We start from the raw sequence: 17,564 nt of genomic DNA, 5'->3' as shown, positions 1-17,564 counted from the left end.
GCAGGCACGACAGCCCACAGGTGCCTAGTGCTTAGAGGGCATCCTCCAGTAAATGTTTAAATTGGAAGAGAAGGTGTCAAGGTGGGGAATGAAGAGTCCCTCTGAATTCCTGCTCAGTCCCCAGCTAAACAGGGGAAGAAGGGTCACACAGCTATAGTGACTCTGAAGCAGCACCCGGACCGTCCCACTGGCAAAGGACTCGAAGCATCTGCAGTTCACAAAGGAATGGCCACTAGACACTTCCCTTCCAGCCGTTCGGCATACTGGTTGAAGAGCCAGCTTTGGAGGCAGGCTCTTGTTCAAATGCTAGCTCTGCGACTTCCTAGTTGTGGGAACTTAGGCAAGTTACTTAATTTGTCTAAACCTTGGTGTCATTTTGGAGATATCTACCCTGTCATTAACTTTCCCCATAGTTATTGCAAGGATTATACAAAAACTGTGTATCTGAAGGTGCTTCAGCACAGGGTCTACCACTCAGTGAAGGACACGGGAAATGGGAGCTCTCATACTGGGTTAGCCAAAAAGTTCGTTTGGGTTTTTCCGTAAGACGTTACAGAAAAACACGAATGAACTTTTCGGCCAAGCCAATATTATCTTTGCTGTTGTCTTACAAATGCAGCAGACACAGCAGCCAGCAACCACTTGGGCCCAATCATTTACCATCCCTGAGGAACACAGCCTCCCTGTTTATCCCTTTTGCCCTGGCAGAAGGCAAGAACCAAGAATTCCAAACAGACCATTTATTTTCTAAGAATCAATATATTTTCTTCCTTTGAAATAAATACAAACCAGTTTGAAAGGTGGGGGAATCTATGGGAAGAAGGGAAGTGGGGACAGGCCCCAGGCTTTTTTTTAGTACCAAATGACTCTGGCGCGACCCGGAAACGCAGTTACAAATGAGAATAATTTAAATTCTCCACTATTTACAGTATTTACAACAGCAGGGGAGGGGGTCACCTAGTGCCCCTCTTCCGGGCTGGACAGACATCAATCTCACTGCTAGGCTGTGCAGATGCCAGCTCACCTCACCACCTCAGGGGCCTCAGGCCACCAGGCAGTTAGGGGTTCTCCTGGCATGAGTAGGCAGAGGTGGTTGGATGGCCTGTTTTACGCAGTGTCCTAACCTTGGCCCACCAACTTGCGCTACAATGCCATGAGGTCTCTGGAGCTTTCTGGCCTGTGGGACCTCCCCTCTCATTGCGCAGAGCCCCCATGGGCCCTTGGAGTGTTCTGTACAGTCCAGCTGCACTCAGGGCGGGAGGGACCTCCCCCACCCAGCTTCCCCTGAGACTGGCCCCAAGACCAGGAATGAGTCAGTGCAGAGGCCGGTGCCACTCCAGGACAGTGAGCAAAGGGGAGGAGAGAGGTGGCTGGGCACTGTAGGTTGGGTTGTGCTGGACAGTATCAGTCACTATCGCTGGTCTCACTGCTCTGCTCGCCCTGCACCTTGCTGCGGTGCTGCAGAGCCCTGTGGTAGGCGATCTGTACTGACTTGCGGATGTTGGATTTCCGGCCCTCCAGCATCTTCTCCTTGTCAAGGTCCTGGTTCACGCCCAGAGGAACCAGCTTAGTCCTGGGCAGCCACTGCCTGTAGGACGAGGTGAGAATCGAGTAAGTCATCTCTTATCTCTGGGGGAGCAACAGGCACCAGCCTTCCTCACTTGTTCATTCCTTCAAAAACTCCTCCTGAGTGCCCCACTCTGGGCCAGGCTCTGGTGGGAATTAAAGAAACCAAGAGATGCAGTCCCTGCTCTCAAGGAACTGCTCACAGGCTAGTGCTGAAAAGAGCCCAGTCATCGGTCACAACGGGGTAATCATAGGGTATTTATGGGCACAAAAAGGAGCCTTGACCAACCCTGAAATAGGTACCTTGTCCAGTGGGCTCCAGGCAGACTTAAGTGACATTAAACATCCTCTGCAGACAATTAACAACCAGAGACTACACGTGTAAGTGTGCCGGAACAGGGATTCAGAACCTGAATGATTATGCCTGCTTTATCCCCATCTTGTCACCATGGAGGCAGAGGTGGGAAAAGTAAGTCTAGAAGCCACTTTAGTCTGGGTGGGGAGCCACCCCCACATTTGTCACAGTCACTCACGGTCCTTTGATTTCTAGCTACAGCTGTCAGCTGCTGCCCGCTCAGTCTCTCGGTCAACACAACCCTTTTGCTCAAAGATCTAAGTCCCTCCCCCACTGATTTATGACAGCTCAGGCTGTCTGTTGCTGGAGTTCCCTGGCAGCCTGCCCCGATACCGAGGGTTGCATCTGTGGCTATGAGTCACATCAAATGCTCCCCTCCTCCCTTACCAGGTTCGCTTGTTGTCAAAGAAGAGGACGAGGTAGAGATGCTCTCGGGCTTCCTGGGTCATCTGTTCCCCAAGCTTCAGCACCTCCAGTGGGGGCACAGGGATGGGAACCCCATGGTGGAACATACCTTCCCGGGGCATCTTTGGATCAATGATCTAAGGGTGTAATAAGACCTTGGTTTAGTTCAGTCTCCTCCTTCCCAAGGCTTACCCTATCCAAGAATTTGGAGACTACATCTGAAGTGGGAACAGAAAAAGGTTATCACACTCCTAGGGCTGCAGTGCTGACCCTTGGCTTCTTCCCATGCTGAACTATTTCAGAGCCCAAGGGGCAAAGGGAAGAAAAAGGGAGAGATGGAGAAACTAACCAGGGACCTCTAAGTGTCTATCTGCCAAAGACTCCTGTGCTCTGCAGCTCAGCAGAGAGTAGGAAAAGTCTGCTACTTTTGAGTGTGTGTTCTGGGGTTGGAAGACAAGGGATATGACAAGAAAAGTGGAAGCCTACCAGAGCTGGGTATGATGGATACCCCCGGCATTTGGCCCACACCAGGTCCAGAGCATCCAGCGGGGAGTCCTCATCCTCTGACAGCCAGCCAGCTCCCCGGCCCAGACTCTTCCTTACCACTTCACAGGAATGGGAGAGAGGAGGCGGATCAGCAGTCCGGGGTCTGGCAAGGCCCTGGCACTGGGCCCCCAGAACCCCTGGCTTTGGGCGGGCGTACTTACTGCTGTGGCCCACGCCGCGGCCAGTGCCCACGGAGTAGGCCTCGTTCTCAGTGCCTGAGGTATCTTCACTGCTGTCCTCTGGGAATGTGCCCCGAGAGAAGGAGGGCTTGCCCCGGCCTTGTTTTGAAGGCGTTGTGCTGTGGACAAAAGGGAAGCTCAACTCAAAGAAGGGGAAGAGTGGGGAATGGCATGGTGGGTATCCTCCCTTCTTTAAGCCCCTAGGGTCTAAGACGTTTGGAAAGCAGAGGCTACTTGAAGAATTTCAAACTCAAATGCCCTCAGGGACTTGGGGGCGATTTGACTGAAGTGGGCTGGATATAGCAGTAGTGATGAATGCATGCGCCCGTGTTAAGTCAACAGTGGCCAGAATTGCCAGTCTGATTTTTAAAGAGACTACAGAAACTGGGAATTTTATATGGCACTTCCGAATCTTTTTTTTTTTTTTAATACCATGCTGGCCAAACAAAATATGTTTGCAGGCCAAACCCAGGCCACAAGGAACCGGTTTATGCCCTCTGTTCTAAACCATCAGCTTAACACAGGGTGGGCCCCTCTGTTTCATTATGGTGACAGTCTCATCTATTCCATTTATTTTGCAGAGAACCTTTGGTTTGAGCCATCTCAATCTAGGCTAAGATGGCTGCCACCCCACTCCCCACAGGGAAATCTGGAAGGCCATCCCGGAGGTGGGTCTTGACCCGGAGGACTGGTACCTGGTCCGGTCTGAGGCAGCACTGCTGCTGCTACTGCTGCTGGACTCAGAGTCTGAGCTGCTCCGAGGAAGGCTGCAGTCATTACGATATACCAAGAAACTCTTCTTTACTGGCTGGTTTCCACTGCTGAAGCCGTTGGCTGGTAAGTCTTGGTTGGGGGGAGGGGGGAAGGGAAGGAATCAGTCAGGAAGACGTAGATCAGAGATCTACTGGGGGTAAGAGGGACTTAGAGCTTGGCTTTCACTTCTGTGCTGGAAAATTCCTCCAACCTTGGCCAGCAGAGCTAGCTCTGGGCAGTGTCCACCACAGTTGGCCACAGCTCTGCCCCACCCCTTGCACTTCCCTTGGCAGTTACTGGCCTTAGGACACAAATGGCTTAAAGGAGATTCCCCAAGGAGGATAAGAAGAGAAAAGGTGAAGTGATACAATGCAGGAGGGGGGGCCCTGGATGGGAATCTAGCTGGGTCATCATCTCTGGGCTTCAGTTTCCCCGTTTGTAAAATGAGGGAATTGAATTAAAGGATTCCTAAGGGCCCTTCTAGCTCTGATATATTATGGGCAAATGAAGGGATAGGTGGGAGTTATATTGGGAAGGATGGCAGCTTTGCTCACTCTACTGGGGGGCTGGGTGATGGTGAGGCTCACCCATTGGGGGGTCTTCTGTGGATTTATCACTGTCGCTGTCTGAACTCGAACTGGGCCGAGGGCTCCTACCCCGCTTGCGCTGACGCAGGGAGCCCATGATGGGGAGCTGGGGGGGCCCCACAGGACTGCCTCCGTGGCTGGGGGTCATCTGGCTCTCCCGGTTTTTTGGGGGCCGGCCCGGCCTCTTGGGCGGTCCAGCTGTCTTCGGGTTCTTTTTGGAGAACAGAACTGAGGTTCTCCTGCCCACCTCATGTGCGGGGGTTGAGGACATGTTGGGACCCAGGCCTGGAGCAGAGAAAGAGAGAAGGAGAGTCGGTGAGGGGCCTGATGTGGGAAGGGCATACGTCCAGGGTAGGCCCTGGGTATATAGGACCATAACTCCAGCTAGAGTAGGGGAGATAATTGGGGGGGCATGGAGTTGGGAACATTGTCTCTTATACAAATAGCCAGAGAGGCAGCTAAGAGGCCCTTGACTGGGGAATGAGGGAGAAAGTGCAGCTGGCTGTGCATGAGGGACCTCTGCCTGGGGCATGGCAGGCGCTGAGTGTGTGCTGCAGAGTCAAAGTCTGGCTGGCCTCGGGGTCCACCATGCTGCGGGGTTCAGACCTTTGCTTGTCTCCTGGCTGCTGCTCTCCTCGGCGGCACTGTCTGTCTGCCCGTCCTTGTCACAGGCTGCCGGGTGGGGTGTCAGGCTGCCCCGGCTGGAGAGGCCATGCCGCTCAGGCCCATCCCGTCCAGTTTCCCGCTGGTTGGCAAGCTTGCGCCGCAGCGCCGTCATCTCTTTCTTGATCATCTTTGCACGCCGTGAGCGGCCCACGCTCTGCTTACTGGCATTCACCTCATCCAGCCGCTCGAGCAACAGCTTCAGCTGCTCTTCCACTGGCAAGTGCTTCTGGTTCTCCAGCAGGACCAGCCGCTCTTCCTCTGCTGCCAGGGGTGGGAATAGGGAGGAAAGGGTCAGACTCAGGGCAGTCCTCTGGGCCCCGTGAACCTGGGCAGGCAACAAGAAACCCACTCTTCTCCCCCTCTGCTTCTCACCAGGGACAGCTGTAAAACAGTAGCACCGAGATGCGGAATGGCAGGGACTGCTATCCATTCACCCAGTCTGGCTTCTTAGAGAGCATTCCTGGGGGTAGCTTGCCACTGCTCAGCCTAGCTGCTTCCTGCCTACACTGCCTGCTCCCAGGAGGGGACTTTGGAAAGCTGTTCATCCCTGGCATTGGCCTCTATGTGGAGGTGTGACTTATCACCCACCATCTTCGGTGTGGTGTGAGGCCTCGTCTCCAGCCAGGCTGTGGGGGATATGCATGCCCGTCTCAAAGTCAATGCCCATTTTTTCTGCCTGGCGCCGGGCCTGGCGGAGCACAGCACCACCCTGCTCACGGAGCCGCACTGCTGCCCGGTAGAAGATGGTATCCTTGGCATTATACTTGAGGCAGTTGCTGACGATGAGGTTGAAGTCCTCCTCAAAATCATCAAAGTTCAGGTAGCGGTAAGCCTCCAAGTTCTGCTTCATGGTGAAAAAGTCCATAGGCTTTTTGATGTGGTCTAGGTAGTCAGGTACCTGGGAGAACACGGTAGGTGTACCTAAGTGGAGATACGTTCCTCATTCCCCCTGAACCCCTGTTCCTAACAACCTCCCTTGAAATGCATCCAGCAACCTCCTCCCACCACAGTTAGAGGCAGGCATACAGCACAGGGGAAAAGAAAGCCGGATTCTAGTCTTGACTTTACTAGTCACAAGCTGTGTGACCTTGGCAAGCCTCTTAACCTCTCTGGGCCTTCTTTTCCTCACCTAGAAAACAGTAATGAAATTACAGCCAAATCTACCTCCTAGAGCCATATGAGGCTTTAGTAAGAAAATGACTAGGGGAATCCTCTGGAAATAACACCACCTTGCATTCCTATAGTTCTTTTTACTTATCATTAAGACTTATAAGGAGGCTGCTGCCTCAGGCCTCTCATTTTATACCTTTTAGAGAGAAGAGTCTGCCAGTCAGGACCTAGGGCTTCAGAGATGGTTCTTTAGGTGCTGAGCCTTCTAAATTCTCCGTTCTAGGGTTCAGCACCCGGAAAGTGTCTTCCTGCCCTGGGATTATTCATTTGGCAGACTCAGTCCCTGCCTCTGGGGAAGGAGTGCAGATTGCCTCCCATTCTGGGCCCTTGGGATATGACAGGGACAAGACAGAGTCCAGGTGATGCATGTGGCTCCAGTTCATCCTGGAGCCCCAGAGCCACCAGCCCCTCTCTTCAAGGTCCCCTCCTAGTCCCTGGCCCAGACCTGCAGCGGGGTTGCATCTGGGAGAGGAACAGAAAGAAGGTGGAGTGAGGGGAAGGGATTCTTACTTCGTCCAATTCGGTTACCTCAGACAGAGGGACCGGCTCGCTGAAGATGTTGCCTGTGTCCTTCTCTTGGAGCTGCTCCAGGGTTTTTCGAAGGAGGATGAGGAAAGGGGTCAGCTGCATCTCCATGGCAATCTGCTGGACCTTGATCTGACACACATAAAGGCCCAATCAGCCAGGCCTAGGCCAGTCCCTTGGCAGAGAGGTCTGAGGAGATGGTTGTAGCTGGTATGGGAACTCGCCTTCCTTCCCACCCAACACAGCTCGGTGTACTTGACTCCTCTGGACTTTCCCTTCCTTAAGCTCCCAGCACCAGCTACCTGCATCACATAATTTAGGATTCCGTTCATACTCTCCTGTGACATTCTGCTTCCGGTGGGCCTGAGAGCAAACTGAGCTCAGGAGACCTGACTCCCGCATCAGCCCTGTTGCTTCCTGGACAGGTGACACATACTTGTCCATGTTTTCTGTTTTCCTGGGTCTGTTTTCTCTACTGTAAAAAAGAGTTGGCCCAGGAGCACTCACCGTCTCCCTTTTGAGTTTCTCCCGCTTGCGGATCAGCTCCACCAGCAGCCGGGCTCGCTCCAGGTCATGCCGAAGCCGCTGCCAGGACTTGAGCTGTTCTTTGAGGGCCCAGTTCTTGTCTTCAGAATCTCTCTGAAGAGGCAAAAGAGGGATCAGGAAATGATGAGAGAGCCAGAGGGGACGAGAGCCCAGGAAACGTGGGTCAAGGGCAGGTAAAGCCAAAGGAGAGAGCACAGTGATTTATTGGTAGGCTCACTAACTAAGTGAAGTGGAAGCTCCTCAACCCACGTGTCCCCTAGGCCCAGCACAGAGTCGGTGCTCAGTATATGCTTGCTGTGAACGAACAGATGAACACATAGGAAAAATACGTTAAAAATAATCTGTAAGGATTTCATCCTGAGCTTGCTTTGAGGCCTAGTTTAAAGGAGGAAACAGCCCAACCCTTCAGACACTGGAAGCTACAGTCACAAATCTCTGTCCTTGGGGACTTCCCTGGTGCTCCAGTGGTTAAGACTCCGCGCTTCCAAGGCAGGGGGTGCGGGTTCGATCCCTGGTCGGGGAACTAAGATCCCACATGCCGGGTGGTACAGCCAAAAAAAAATTCTTTGTCCTCGTCCCCCTGGCACTAGTTCCTAGAGCCCACAGGGAATCTGACACAGTACCCCAACTTGGTCACAGTTCCTCTGAGACTGCAGGTGTGTCTGCAGGCGACGCAGCAGTGGGACCCCATTCCGTGACTGCCTCTTTAGTGTCCAGTAGCTGTGCAGCCTCTGCATGAACTGGCTCTTCCTTTGGATGGTCAGGCGGTTAGTGATTTTACTGAGCCTGGGAAGCAGGAGAGCAAAGAGAAAAACCTCTTGGGCCCTGATTTTCTTAAGCAGAACAGTGGTCTCTGGCTAATGAGAGTTTCTGAGTGGGGCTACATAGGGAATAAATCTATTGTCAGAAAGGCCTATGACACCGGGCTAAGGCAAAGAAGAGCAAAGAGAGCTGTCAATGGCAACTCAGCAGACAGGAAGCCAAGCTCCCAGCTCTAAGCCAGATCCATAATTCTGTTCACCAGTGGGTCAGGGAGCCTGGCCCCTAAGACTGCTCTTGTCACTGCAGCCCAGAGTACTGTTTGACCCTGGGATACCCAACTCAGACTGAGCCTGGGAAGGTTTTAAGATGAAGTACTATTGTACAGCAGTAAACTATAGGAAATCGACTAGATAGCACAAGAGAGAGTAAAAAATAACTGATGACTGCAGCCCTCATTTGGACTTATTTGTGGCAGTAACCATTTCACAATTCCTTGAGCGTATCCTTCCCCCTTCTTCATTCCATTCTCCCTTCAGAGTCAGACCATTTCTTCCACTGTGGCTGGTAGCTATTCTATCCTCTTTCTTCCTAACTTAAACCACCTCATCAAAATGGAAGGCAGTTTAAAACACATGTTAGGTCTGCCAGATAAAAGCTGAAGTTTCTGGTTCCTAATGTAAAAGCCAGGTGACCTGCTAGAGCTCATCTCTTTTGATATTAAAAAAAAAAAAACAACAAAACCCCCAAAACGTCTGTGTAGCTCCTGATAGGAATAAGATACCCCAGCCCTGTCACTCCACTCAGTGGGCTGTCAGTCTCCAACAGGGCTTCTTCCTTCAACAGCCTGTCTACCTGCTCCCCTCATACCTGTGCGGTGGGATGCAGGGCACAGACACCACAGGTGCTGCTGCCCGTTTCTCTGCCAAGATCTTCCGCGCCTTCTTCATCTTGATCCGGGACTTGGCCTTGGCCTTCTTGACCTTCTCTGAGCTCCAACTCTTACCCTCCTCCTCCTCCTCCTCCTCCTCCTCCTCCCCCTCGCTGTGGGATAGGGCAGGCAGGCGGCGTGCTGAACCTGGAGGTGTATGGATGTCGCAGTAGGCAGTCTTGCGGACGCTGAAGGAGGTGCCATTGGCACCCGTCTCCCGCACAGGCTCCATCTTCATGTAAAGGCCGGCCTGCTGGGCACATGTCACATGGAAGGCTGTGTAGCAGTTGGCCTTGTGGCACTGGATGCAGGCCCCTGAGCCCCGCTGTTTGCAAATGTAGCAGGTCAGCTTCCAGCGAGCTGGCGGGATGTGCTCGATGCTGTCGATAGGCTCCAGGAAGACCGTGTTGGCAAAGCAGACCTCAGGGATCCACAGGGCACACACCACATGGGCCCAGCGCCCATCATCTGTCTGCTTGAAGGCACCACCCTTGTTGGGGCACAGGGCGCAGTCCACAGCACGGGAGGGTGACTGTAGGCAGCGGCGGCACAGCCACTGGCCCTCAGGGATGTAGGGGACACCGTAGCACTCCTGGTGCACAGCCAGGTTGCACATGTCACAGAAGAGGATGACATTGCTGTTCTGGCACTCACCATCATTGCAGATACAGCACACAGCATCCTCATCCACTAGCGCATTGGGGTCGCCTTTATTGTGGCTCTCAAAGTAGGACTCTTTCTCCAGCCGGTCCATTAAGTACTCAAAGATTTCCTGCGGAATGGGACTCACACCCTCCGTCTTCCGCCGCTCGTTCATGATATCCAGCCAGATGTAGTCCTCCTCATCCATGTCATACTCTACTTCCTCATCCAGCTCTTCCGCCGACTTCTCGATGTACCTGCAGTGCACAGAGGCAGCTCAGCACCAGAAGGTTGAGATTTCCCTCCCTTAAAGACCATGGGTTACATCTACCAAGCACTCACCCTATTCCAGGCCTGTGCCTTTACATCTGTGTTGTCTCATTCTATCCTCACCTTTACCCCAGGCACTCTAAGTCCTATAATTATTCTTATTTTGCAGAAAAGGAAACCTTACATTTGGGGAGGTTAATTCACCTGCCCTGGCCCTCTTGTGAGAAAGTGGCAGAGCTGGGATATGAACCCAACCATGCCGATTTCAAAGCTCATGTCCTGGCTGCTACACTGCCTCCTCTGAGGTGCAGAGGCTCAGCCAGACTCCTGAAGGATGGGGCAGCTAGGACCCATTACTGGGGTGGTCTGGGTGATGGTACAAGGAGTCAGGGGAAGGAAGGTCCTCAGTTCTCATTTGCAAATCATACATAAGTTGTTTTACCACCAACTGGCTATGTCCTGAATGCAGCTGCTGTAGGTCTCCTGTTAGCTGGTGCCAGCATCAGCTCAGGGCTCCCTCAAACTCTAGGTACTCTGTGCTCTCTGGATAGCCTTGGGGAATAACAGTCAGAATAGCTAAGATTTACTGAGCATTTACTATAAGCTAGGCATTGTGCTAAGTTATCACATTTATTTTCCCCATAGCCATAGGGTCAATGTTTTTATTGCCCTCACTTTATAGATGAAGAAACTGGAAGCTTTGAGAAGTTAATTAACTGCCCAACACAGATAGTTCACACAACCAGGAAGTGGCAGAGTGACAATTCAAACTCCACTTCACAGCACTCAGTGGGCCAGCAGGGCTGCAGCTAAGGACTGCTCCAGGTGCCTGGGGTACAAAGCAGGCTCCCCACCCCCTTGCCATGCACACTCCAGGTGGCCTGACCCTGGTGTTGTAAAGCTACAGGCAGCTTCAACGGAAAGAGCAGGGCTTTGCCCCCTAACAAACCTGGATTTACACGCTGGCTCTGTTACTTTGTGGCATTCAGGACATCACTGCCCTCTTCTGAACCTCAGTTTTATTGATGACAGAATGAGGATACTACTACTTACTCCCAAAGACATCAGGATTAAATGGAATTACAAAAACAAATGGGCTAAATCAAGTGGCACACAGCAGGCCCTAGATAAATGTTACTTCCCATGCCTCCCCTCTCCTCTCCACAAGGGAAATGTGGCTCTGGGGGCTAGAGCAGGCCACACAAGCATAGGTTCTGGAGCCATGCTCTGGATGACAGCAGGCGAGTGAGCTAACCTCTCTGGGCCTTGGTTTCCACATCTGTAGAATGGTGATGCTAACTTGAACCTATTTCATACAGCTGTTGTGAACATTAAATGAGTTACTACAGGTAAAGGGCTTAGAACAGTAGCTGGCATGGAGCAAGTACTCAATAAATGTTAGCTTTATGATTAGTTTTTGTATAGATCTGCCCCACCCTGTCTTGCGTTGTAACTGTTTTTGTGTCTTAACTCCTCCACTATTAGATAGAGGCAAGAACCATGTCTGATTCACCACACAGAAAGAGGTGCTCAGTGTTGTTCATTTGAAAGACATTTATGGGGTGGAAGGGAGGACAGACTAAAATACTGTGTCTATCAGAAGCAACTTCTTCCTTAGCCCTTTACCTCTTGCCAAGGTGAATGCAATGTCCTCATCCTTGAAAAAGGGTGTGGCTCAGGGCTGGTGTGAAACATCTGGTCCCTTCCAGGCCTTGGCACCAGCTCTCAACCTTTTCTCTGCCACGACACACGTGACATTATGTGATGGTGCGTAACACACCCCCACAGTGCACCAAGATTACAGGCTGTGGCGCAGATAAGGTAGGCTGCATGTCACGTACAATTCCTGACACAACAGCTGACACTCCACCCTCTCTCTCCCCCTCAAGAAAGCATACCAGATGTGAGCAAGAGCAAGTGGTATTATTAGAGAGATGACCTCAAATCTTCTTACATTTGTATAAAAAGTAAATCATTTCCAAAACAGGCAGTTCTGCTAACAGTAGTAACAAATTACATGCAACACACCTCCCAACTGATTGCAGTGCACCAGCTGAGAGCTGCTGCCTGGAGAACAGATCTGATCCCCCGGAGGAAAGAGTGAATCTGAGTGGAGGGATGAAGAAAAGGAGCAGGAGGAGCTGGGCTGGGCTGCCTATTGGAGCCAAGAGCACTGAAGAGCCATTAGGAGAGAGGGCAGGCCCAGAGAGGGGTCTGTGTGTTGGGAGGTGGGCATGGCCGTCAGTACTAACAGACAAGAGAGACAGTGGAAAGCCAGAAGGAAATGGAGCTGGGCTGAACAGATGAAAGGATGGAAGAGAGGAAGAAGAGACTGGCTAGCATGTGAACAGCGGTGAGAGAAGAGTGACACACTGGGCCAAATTACTTGAGTTCCCAAAGATTTGCTTTTAAAAAACTGAGATTTAGTATAACATCACATGGGTTGCCCTTCTGGTAAAAACTACCTTTCGTATAAAAACCTTTACAACAAGTCCCTGTCAGAGATCAGGCTTTCTGATTAGCTGATACCAAAGATGGCTCCTTAACGAACTCACCCAAATGCCCTCTTTGACTTGGATGCCAAGACTCTAAGAAGTTTTACACTTGGTTTTTATTCCATCCTTCAGCTAGGGTTTCTGTATGTAGTTCCACCACCACACTTCCCCACTCCTTCATTTTTTACCTCATGTTAAAGGAATTTAGCCTTATGCCTGTGACTTTTTTAAAAAATTAATTAATTTACTTATTTATTTATTTTTGGCTGCATTGGGTCTTTGTTGCTGCACGCGGGCTTCTCATTGCGGTGGCCCCTCCTGTCGCGGAGCACGGGCTCCAGGCGTGCAGGCATCAGCAGTCGTGGCTCACAGGCTCTAGAGCGCAGGCTCAGTAGTTGTGGTGCACGGGCTTAGTTGCTCCACGGCATGTGGGATCCTCCCGGACCAGGGCTCGAACCCGTGTCCCCTGCATTGGCAGGTGTATTCCCAACCACTGCGTCACCAGGGAAGCCCTATGCCTGTGACTTTATTAGGAGCCACTGTGACTAATTTTTGGAAGGAAGTGGGGTACTAAGAAACAGTTAAATGAAACAAATAAAAGGGTCCTTGGAGGAGTACAAAACATAGGCGATGAAAATACTGCTTACGCAGGCTAAAGGATGGGTGAGAATAACAGAACAAGTAATGGGAAAATTACTTCTTTAGATTTACAAACTGATTTTATAACCTTATGAAATCATTGTCCCTAGTCTTATACCTTTAGGCTAGCAGAGGAATATTATACCTACTCTGCAGATGGGATCACTGCAACACCAAAAGCTGGATGCCTTTCCCAAGATCACAGAGTGATGGAGTAGAAAGAGGAACAAAAAATGGGACCTTTTGATACTGTGGAAATAGTGCAGCTTTGGAGTCAGAGGAACCTGGGTTTGTCAGCTATCTACTGACATGTGACTTCTCGTAAGTTTGGTCCTTTTTCTGGACCGTGGTTTCCTCATCTGTGAAATCGGAACAATACCTACCTGAGTGAGTTGTGAGAATAAAATAATGGAATGGCTATAAAACACCCACTGCAGGGCTTGGCATGTGGCAGTGTATAGGAAGTGCCATCATCATTAGCTGGGGCACTCTTCTGCCTTGGCAGGACCAGTGTGCTTCTGCTATGCTTTACCCCTGCCGCTTCCTATCACCTATCTTTGACTCCTGAGCCCTGCTTGACCAGTTTTCCAGAGTTGGGGGGTGGAGGCGGCCTTACCGGTAATAGGAAGTCGGCCGGGGCGGGGCGTCAGGGGTGTCCTGCTCCAGCTCCCGGTACACCACCTCCGGCAGCTTGGGGGTGGTGCTTGCAGAAGCGCTGTGGTGATGGTGATGGTTGGAGTCCTTGCGCTTCTCCTTGTTCTTATGCTTGCCTGACTTGGGAGTAGCAGCCGGTGTCTCAGTGTTCTCCTTATTGCTGCCGTTCTCAGGGGCCTCCTCAGGGGCCTCCTCATCTTCTGACACCACATCCAAGTTGTCAAAGATGCTGATGCGGTGGACGCGGCCGTGCAGGTCCACCTCCACCATGCGCTGGGCCTGTGCGTAACTCATCACCTCACGGCTGGGCGACTGGGATACCTCTGAGGGGGTGGGCGACTGCTTGTTGGCTGGGCGTGACTGGCGCCCCTTCTTCTTGTGCTTTCGGAGTGGAGTCTGCTGTGGGGGCGGTGGGTTGTCATGGTCATAGTGGTACAGGTGGTACTCAATACCACTGTAACTCTTGTAGACCTTGCGGCAGGTCTCCACGGGGCACTCATACGGTGGCTTAGTTGCCCGCAAGTTGTGGCAGAAAGTCTTCACGTCAAAGTCCACCCCCATGCTGTCACATCTAGAATGTACAGATCAGTTAGCACAGGCCCAGGGAAGAGCTCCTGGCCACCCACTCCACTCTCTCCAGCCCTCTCTCTCCCCAAGGGTTTTGGCCAGCCAACCTCTACAGCAGCTCCAAATGCCCCCTCCTCCACAACATGGCCATAGTCTCGGCCTTATCACCTCTTGCCTGATCACCCTGCTCTATGTCTCAGTTCTTCTAGCCTAATCTCACACAATGTGTCCAGAACGATCTTTCTACCAAGTAGAAATGATCATGTTAGTCTCTTGATTAAAAGCATCCTGATGTTCCCCACTTACTTCAGGATAATATCCAAATTCCTTATGATGATATTCAAGGTGCTCCTTTCACTGTTTGGCTTTAGTCCTCCTTTCTAGATTCTTCTTTTCACCAGTTACAGCTGTATTTCTGTCTAACCAGGGCAACTTGCCAGTTCCTGAATGTTACAACCTCTCATTCCTGCAAGATGATCTCTATTTAGAATGCCTTCCATCCTCCTTGATTAGTGAGCTCCTACTCATTCTTCAAAACATGGCTCGAATGTCACTCCAGTTATGCTTCTTTGTCTCTCCCATGGAGAGCTGTGTTTCCACAGCATTTCATCCTCACCTCCACCATGGCATTCACCACACTGGAAGTTCTCTGTCTCCTCCCATTAGACTGGGAGCGGTGCAGTGCAGACACCAGAGCCTACCCACCTCTGTATCCCTAGTACCTGGTATGTAGTGTTGTTTTGGCCAATGAATAAATAATCTGTTGAATGAATAGCTAAATGAGGGGATCACCAGTTCTGGAGCTGAGATGGATGAAGGCTAGTGTCAGCCCATGCGGAAGCCTGAACAGGTAGCCAATGATTTGGTCCTGGACTCCAGCAGAAATCACTGGGTTACAGAAAGAATTAGTTAATTTCTGAGGCCTTTACGGTAAGCCTATGCCCTGGCCTTGGGAGTGGCACCAGGCCCTAAGGGTACAAACAGGAACATGACAATCCAGGCACACTCAGCTCCATGCTGGTCCTCAGAGCCCTCCCTTCCTCCTCTCCAGTATTCCTGGGTGAGTGGAGACAGCAGATGGCACCAACCCCCAGGAAGCCCAGCTTGGTCAGAGAGACTGCCCCAATTTCTCCAGGCCTAGCTGAGTTCAACAATTTAACTGTGGTCTTGGCACCATTCCAAGCAAAGCCACCCTGAGCTCCCTGATTAATAACGGTCCTTGTTGGCTCCTCTCCTGCGACTTAACCAAGCTAGTGAGCTGCTCCAGTCTCTCTGTCAAAGCCCCAGATTGTCATATCAGTAAAACTACTCCTTAAACTCGCCCCTACTTCCTACCTGCACCTGTCTTTAAACAAACCAATCAGAAGCACAAACAAACTCTCCTCTTTCAATTTTGAGTCCCTGGTGAACGCTGCAGCTCTGCTGCCCCGGCTTCCTAAGTAACACAGAAACCTCCAGCAAACGTCCCGCTGGGCCTCAGCAGAAGCACAGAGGAGAGACAAGGCAACTAAGACCCGAAAGCCCGTGGGGAGGGCCCCAGGCCCAGGGGTATGGCGGCGGCATCTGCCCCAGGCGCTCAGAGGGCTGGAGGAAGTAGGGGGCGGAGGCCAGAGGGATTAGGCCGGGCCCGGGCGGTGCCCGCAGCCCTCTCCCGGATGCGGCTACGTTTCCCCTTTGTCAAAGTGTAAAAAGTTAAACAAGGCTCCTCTCCTGCCATTGGCCCAGGCAGCCCCAGGCAACCCCGAAGGATACACTGTTGCCCGGGATGCAGGCTGTGAGCTAATGCACTGTCAGTTCTCCGGGCTGGAGTGGCCCGAGGGTACTCGGGCCGGGCAGCTCAGTGCGCGCCCCACGAAAGTAGCCTACCCCTTCCCGGCTGGCCACTCCCGCCCTGGTTCCTGGCCCGCACTCACCGGCCACCTCGAGTCCGGGCTCATTGCCGAGGGCGCCCGCCGGGGCTCCGACCCCACTAGGGGAGGCCGGCGGGGAAAGACGGGCCGGGGATGGGGAGCCCCAATTCCGGAGACTGCAGACCTCGCCACCCCGACTCCCTGCCGCCCCACGCTCTGGCCCGGCTCCCTGGGATTCCCGCGCTGACCCCTGCCGCTCCCAGTCCCGCCGGCGCCCCTGTCTCTCAGTTGCGGCGGCCGCCGCCCCTTTCGAAAGCCCCTAGGTTGCCCGGTCTCGGGACCCAGCACCGCCGGAACAATGGAGGCTACCAGAGGCAGCACGGGGACGGCGGCGGCGGAGACGGTGGCGGCAAAGGCAGTGGCAGCGGCGGCGGCAGCAGCGGCGGCGACGGCGTCTGCGCAGGGTAAACGCGACGCCGCAACGCTGCCGAGCTGCACTTTCGCCACAGATCTCCGCCCGCCCGCTGAGGCTCGAGAGGCCATTCTCTGGGATTCGGAAGGGCCCCTGGACACCCTACATGGCTTTTCTAGCACCTCCATCTTAGAGTTGAGTTTCTGGGGACTGAAGTTGCGGGACTCGGGATCCGGAGTGGTGGGGCCGTTTGTAGCGAATCTGCGGCCACGTACGGTGAGCGCGGACTGGGCGTGAGGAGCCCGCCCTTCTCCCTTCCCCCTCTGCCTCTCTCCCCCCATCCTCCCTCCGCCTCTCTCCCCCGCTCCTCCCTCCCTCCCTCCTGCTGGCGCCGCGGCTGCGGTAGGGACCTGGCCTTGGTCTCGGAGGAAGGCGGCGAGGCGGGGCGGGAGCCACGGGGCGGGACTGGGGGCAGGGCCAAGAGCAAGAGGGACGCGGACTGGAGCCTAAGGGGGACCCGGAGTTATAGGTAGGGGCGGGGCGGGGCTGGAAGAATAAACCAGTCTACGGGGCGGGGTTTGCGGAGAGTGGGCGGGGCCATCTGTAAAGCAGACCACAGTAAGGAGAAGAGGGGCTGAACGTGGGGTGAAGCGTGGGACTAAACAGAAAAGTGGGCCTCAGAAAAGAAAGGGCGGGGCTTTGGGTGGGCCTGGAACTTGGAGCTGGGCTAGGGAGAAAGGATTTACCTGGGAAAAACGATGCGAAGCTGAAGGTAAAGGGTGGGGCTTGGAAAAGGTAAAGGGGCAGGGCTGGAGAAAAGGTGTGAATCTGAAAGTAGCGGCCTGATTGGGGGTGGTGCAGAAGGCTGGTGGGGCGTGAAAGGGGTTGTGTAAGGTAAAATGAGATTCAGATGCTGGAACCCTGTAGGTAGGCGGGGAAATGCTTCATGGCTACGGGTTGCTGGTTGGAAGATAGTGTCAAAACAGAGCTGCTTTTAATGTGACTGGGCCACTTAGTAGCTATGTGAACTTGGGCAAGTCGTTAAAT

At 52.9% G+C, this 17,564-nt stretch overlaps 1 protein-coding gene across 8 annotated transcripts; it reads right to left on the bottom strand.

Annotated features, from left to right (window-relative positions):
• Window positions 1-739: 739 nt before the first annotated feature.
• BRPF1 (bromodomain and PHD finger containing 1) lies at window positions 740-16,546 on the bottom strand. Of its 8 annotated transcripts, none has more exons than XM_059940280.1 (14): window positions 16,169-16,546; window positions 13,651-14,259; window positions 8,928-9,887; window positions 7,922-8,084; window positions 7,260-7,391; window positions 6,738-6,884; window positions 5,646-5,955; window positions 4,998-5,318; window positions 4,392-4,676; window positions 3,747-3,894; window positions 3,034-3,170; window positions 2,813-2,931; window positions 2,309-2,463; window positions 740-1,588 (listed from the first exon to the last, which is right to left on the bottom strand). In XM_059940280.1, the coding sequence occupies exons 2-14, from the start codon at window positions 14,247-14,249 to the stop codon at window positions 1,405-1,407; spliced, it is 3,660 nt and encodes a 1,219-aa protein (XP_059796263.1). In that variant the 5' UTR covers window positions 14,250-14,259; window positions 16,169-16,546; the 3' UTR covers window positions 740-1,404. The 8 variants fall into 8 exon arrangements, with proteins under 8 accessions (XP_059796263.1, XP_059796264.1, XP_059796265.1 ...); XM_059940281.1 differs by having other exon boundaries at window positions 4,998-5,315; XM_059940282.1 differs by having other exon boundaries at window positions 6,756-6,884.
• Window positions 16,547-17,564: the final 1,018 nt, after the last annotated feature.

The sequence above is a fragment of the Balaenoptera ricei genome, chromosome 11, assembly GCF_028023285.1.
Source record: "Balaenoptera ricei isolate mBalRic1 chromosome 11, mBalRic1.hap2, whole genome shotgun sequence".
Lineage (NCBI taxonomy): Eukaryota > Metazoa > Chordata > Mammalia > Artiodactyla > Balaenopteridae > Balaenoptera > Balaenoptera ricei.
Note: the sequence above shows the minus strand (reverse complement) of the source record. Positions and strands in the feature narration are given on the sequence as shown.

Excerpts from the sequence above, each read along its gene's own strand:
- BRPF1 (XM_059940278.1), bottom strand. The coding sequence starts at position 14,249 with ATGGGGGTGGACTTTGACGTGAAGACTTTCTGCCACAACTTGCGGGCA. Across the intron at positions 3,895-4,391 it reads CACAGAAGACCCCCCAATGG|ACTTACCAGCCAACGGCTTC; the intron begins GTGAGCCTCACC and ends CCCCCAACCAAG. Across the intron at positions 2,464-2,812 it reads ATCCATCATACCCAGCTCTG|ATCATTGATCCAAAGATGCC; the intron begins GTAGGCTTCCAC and ends TTACACCCTTAG.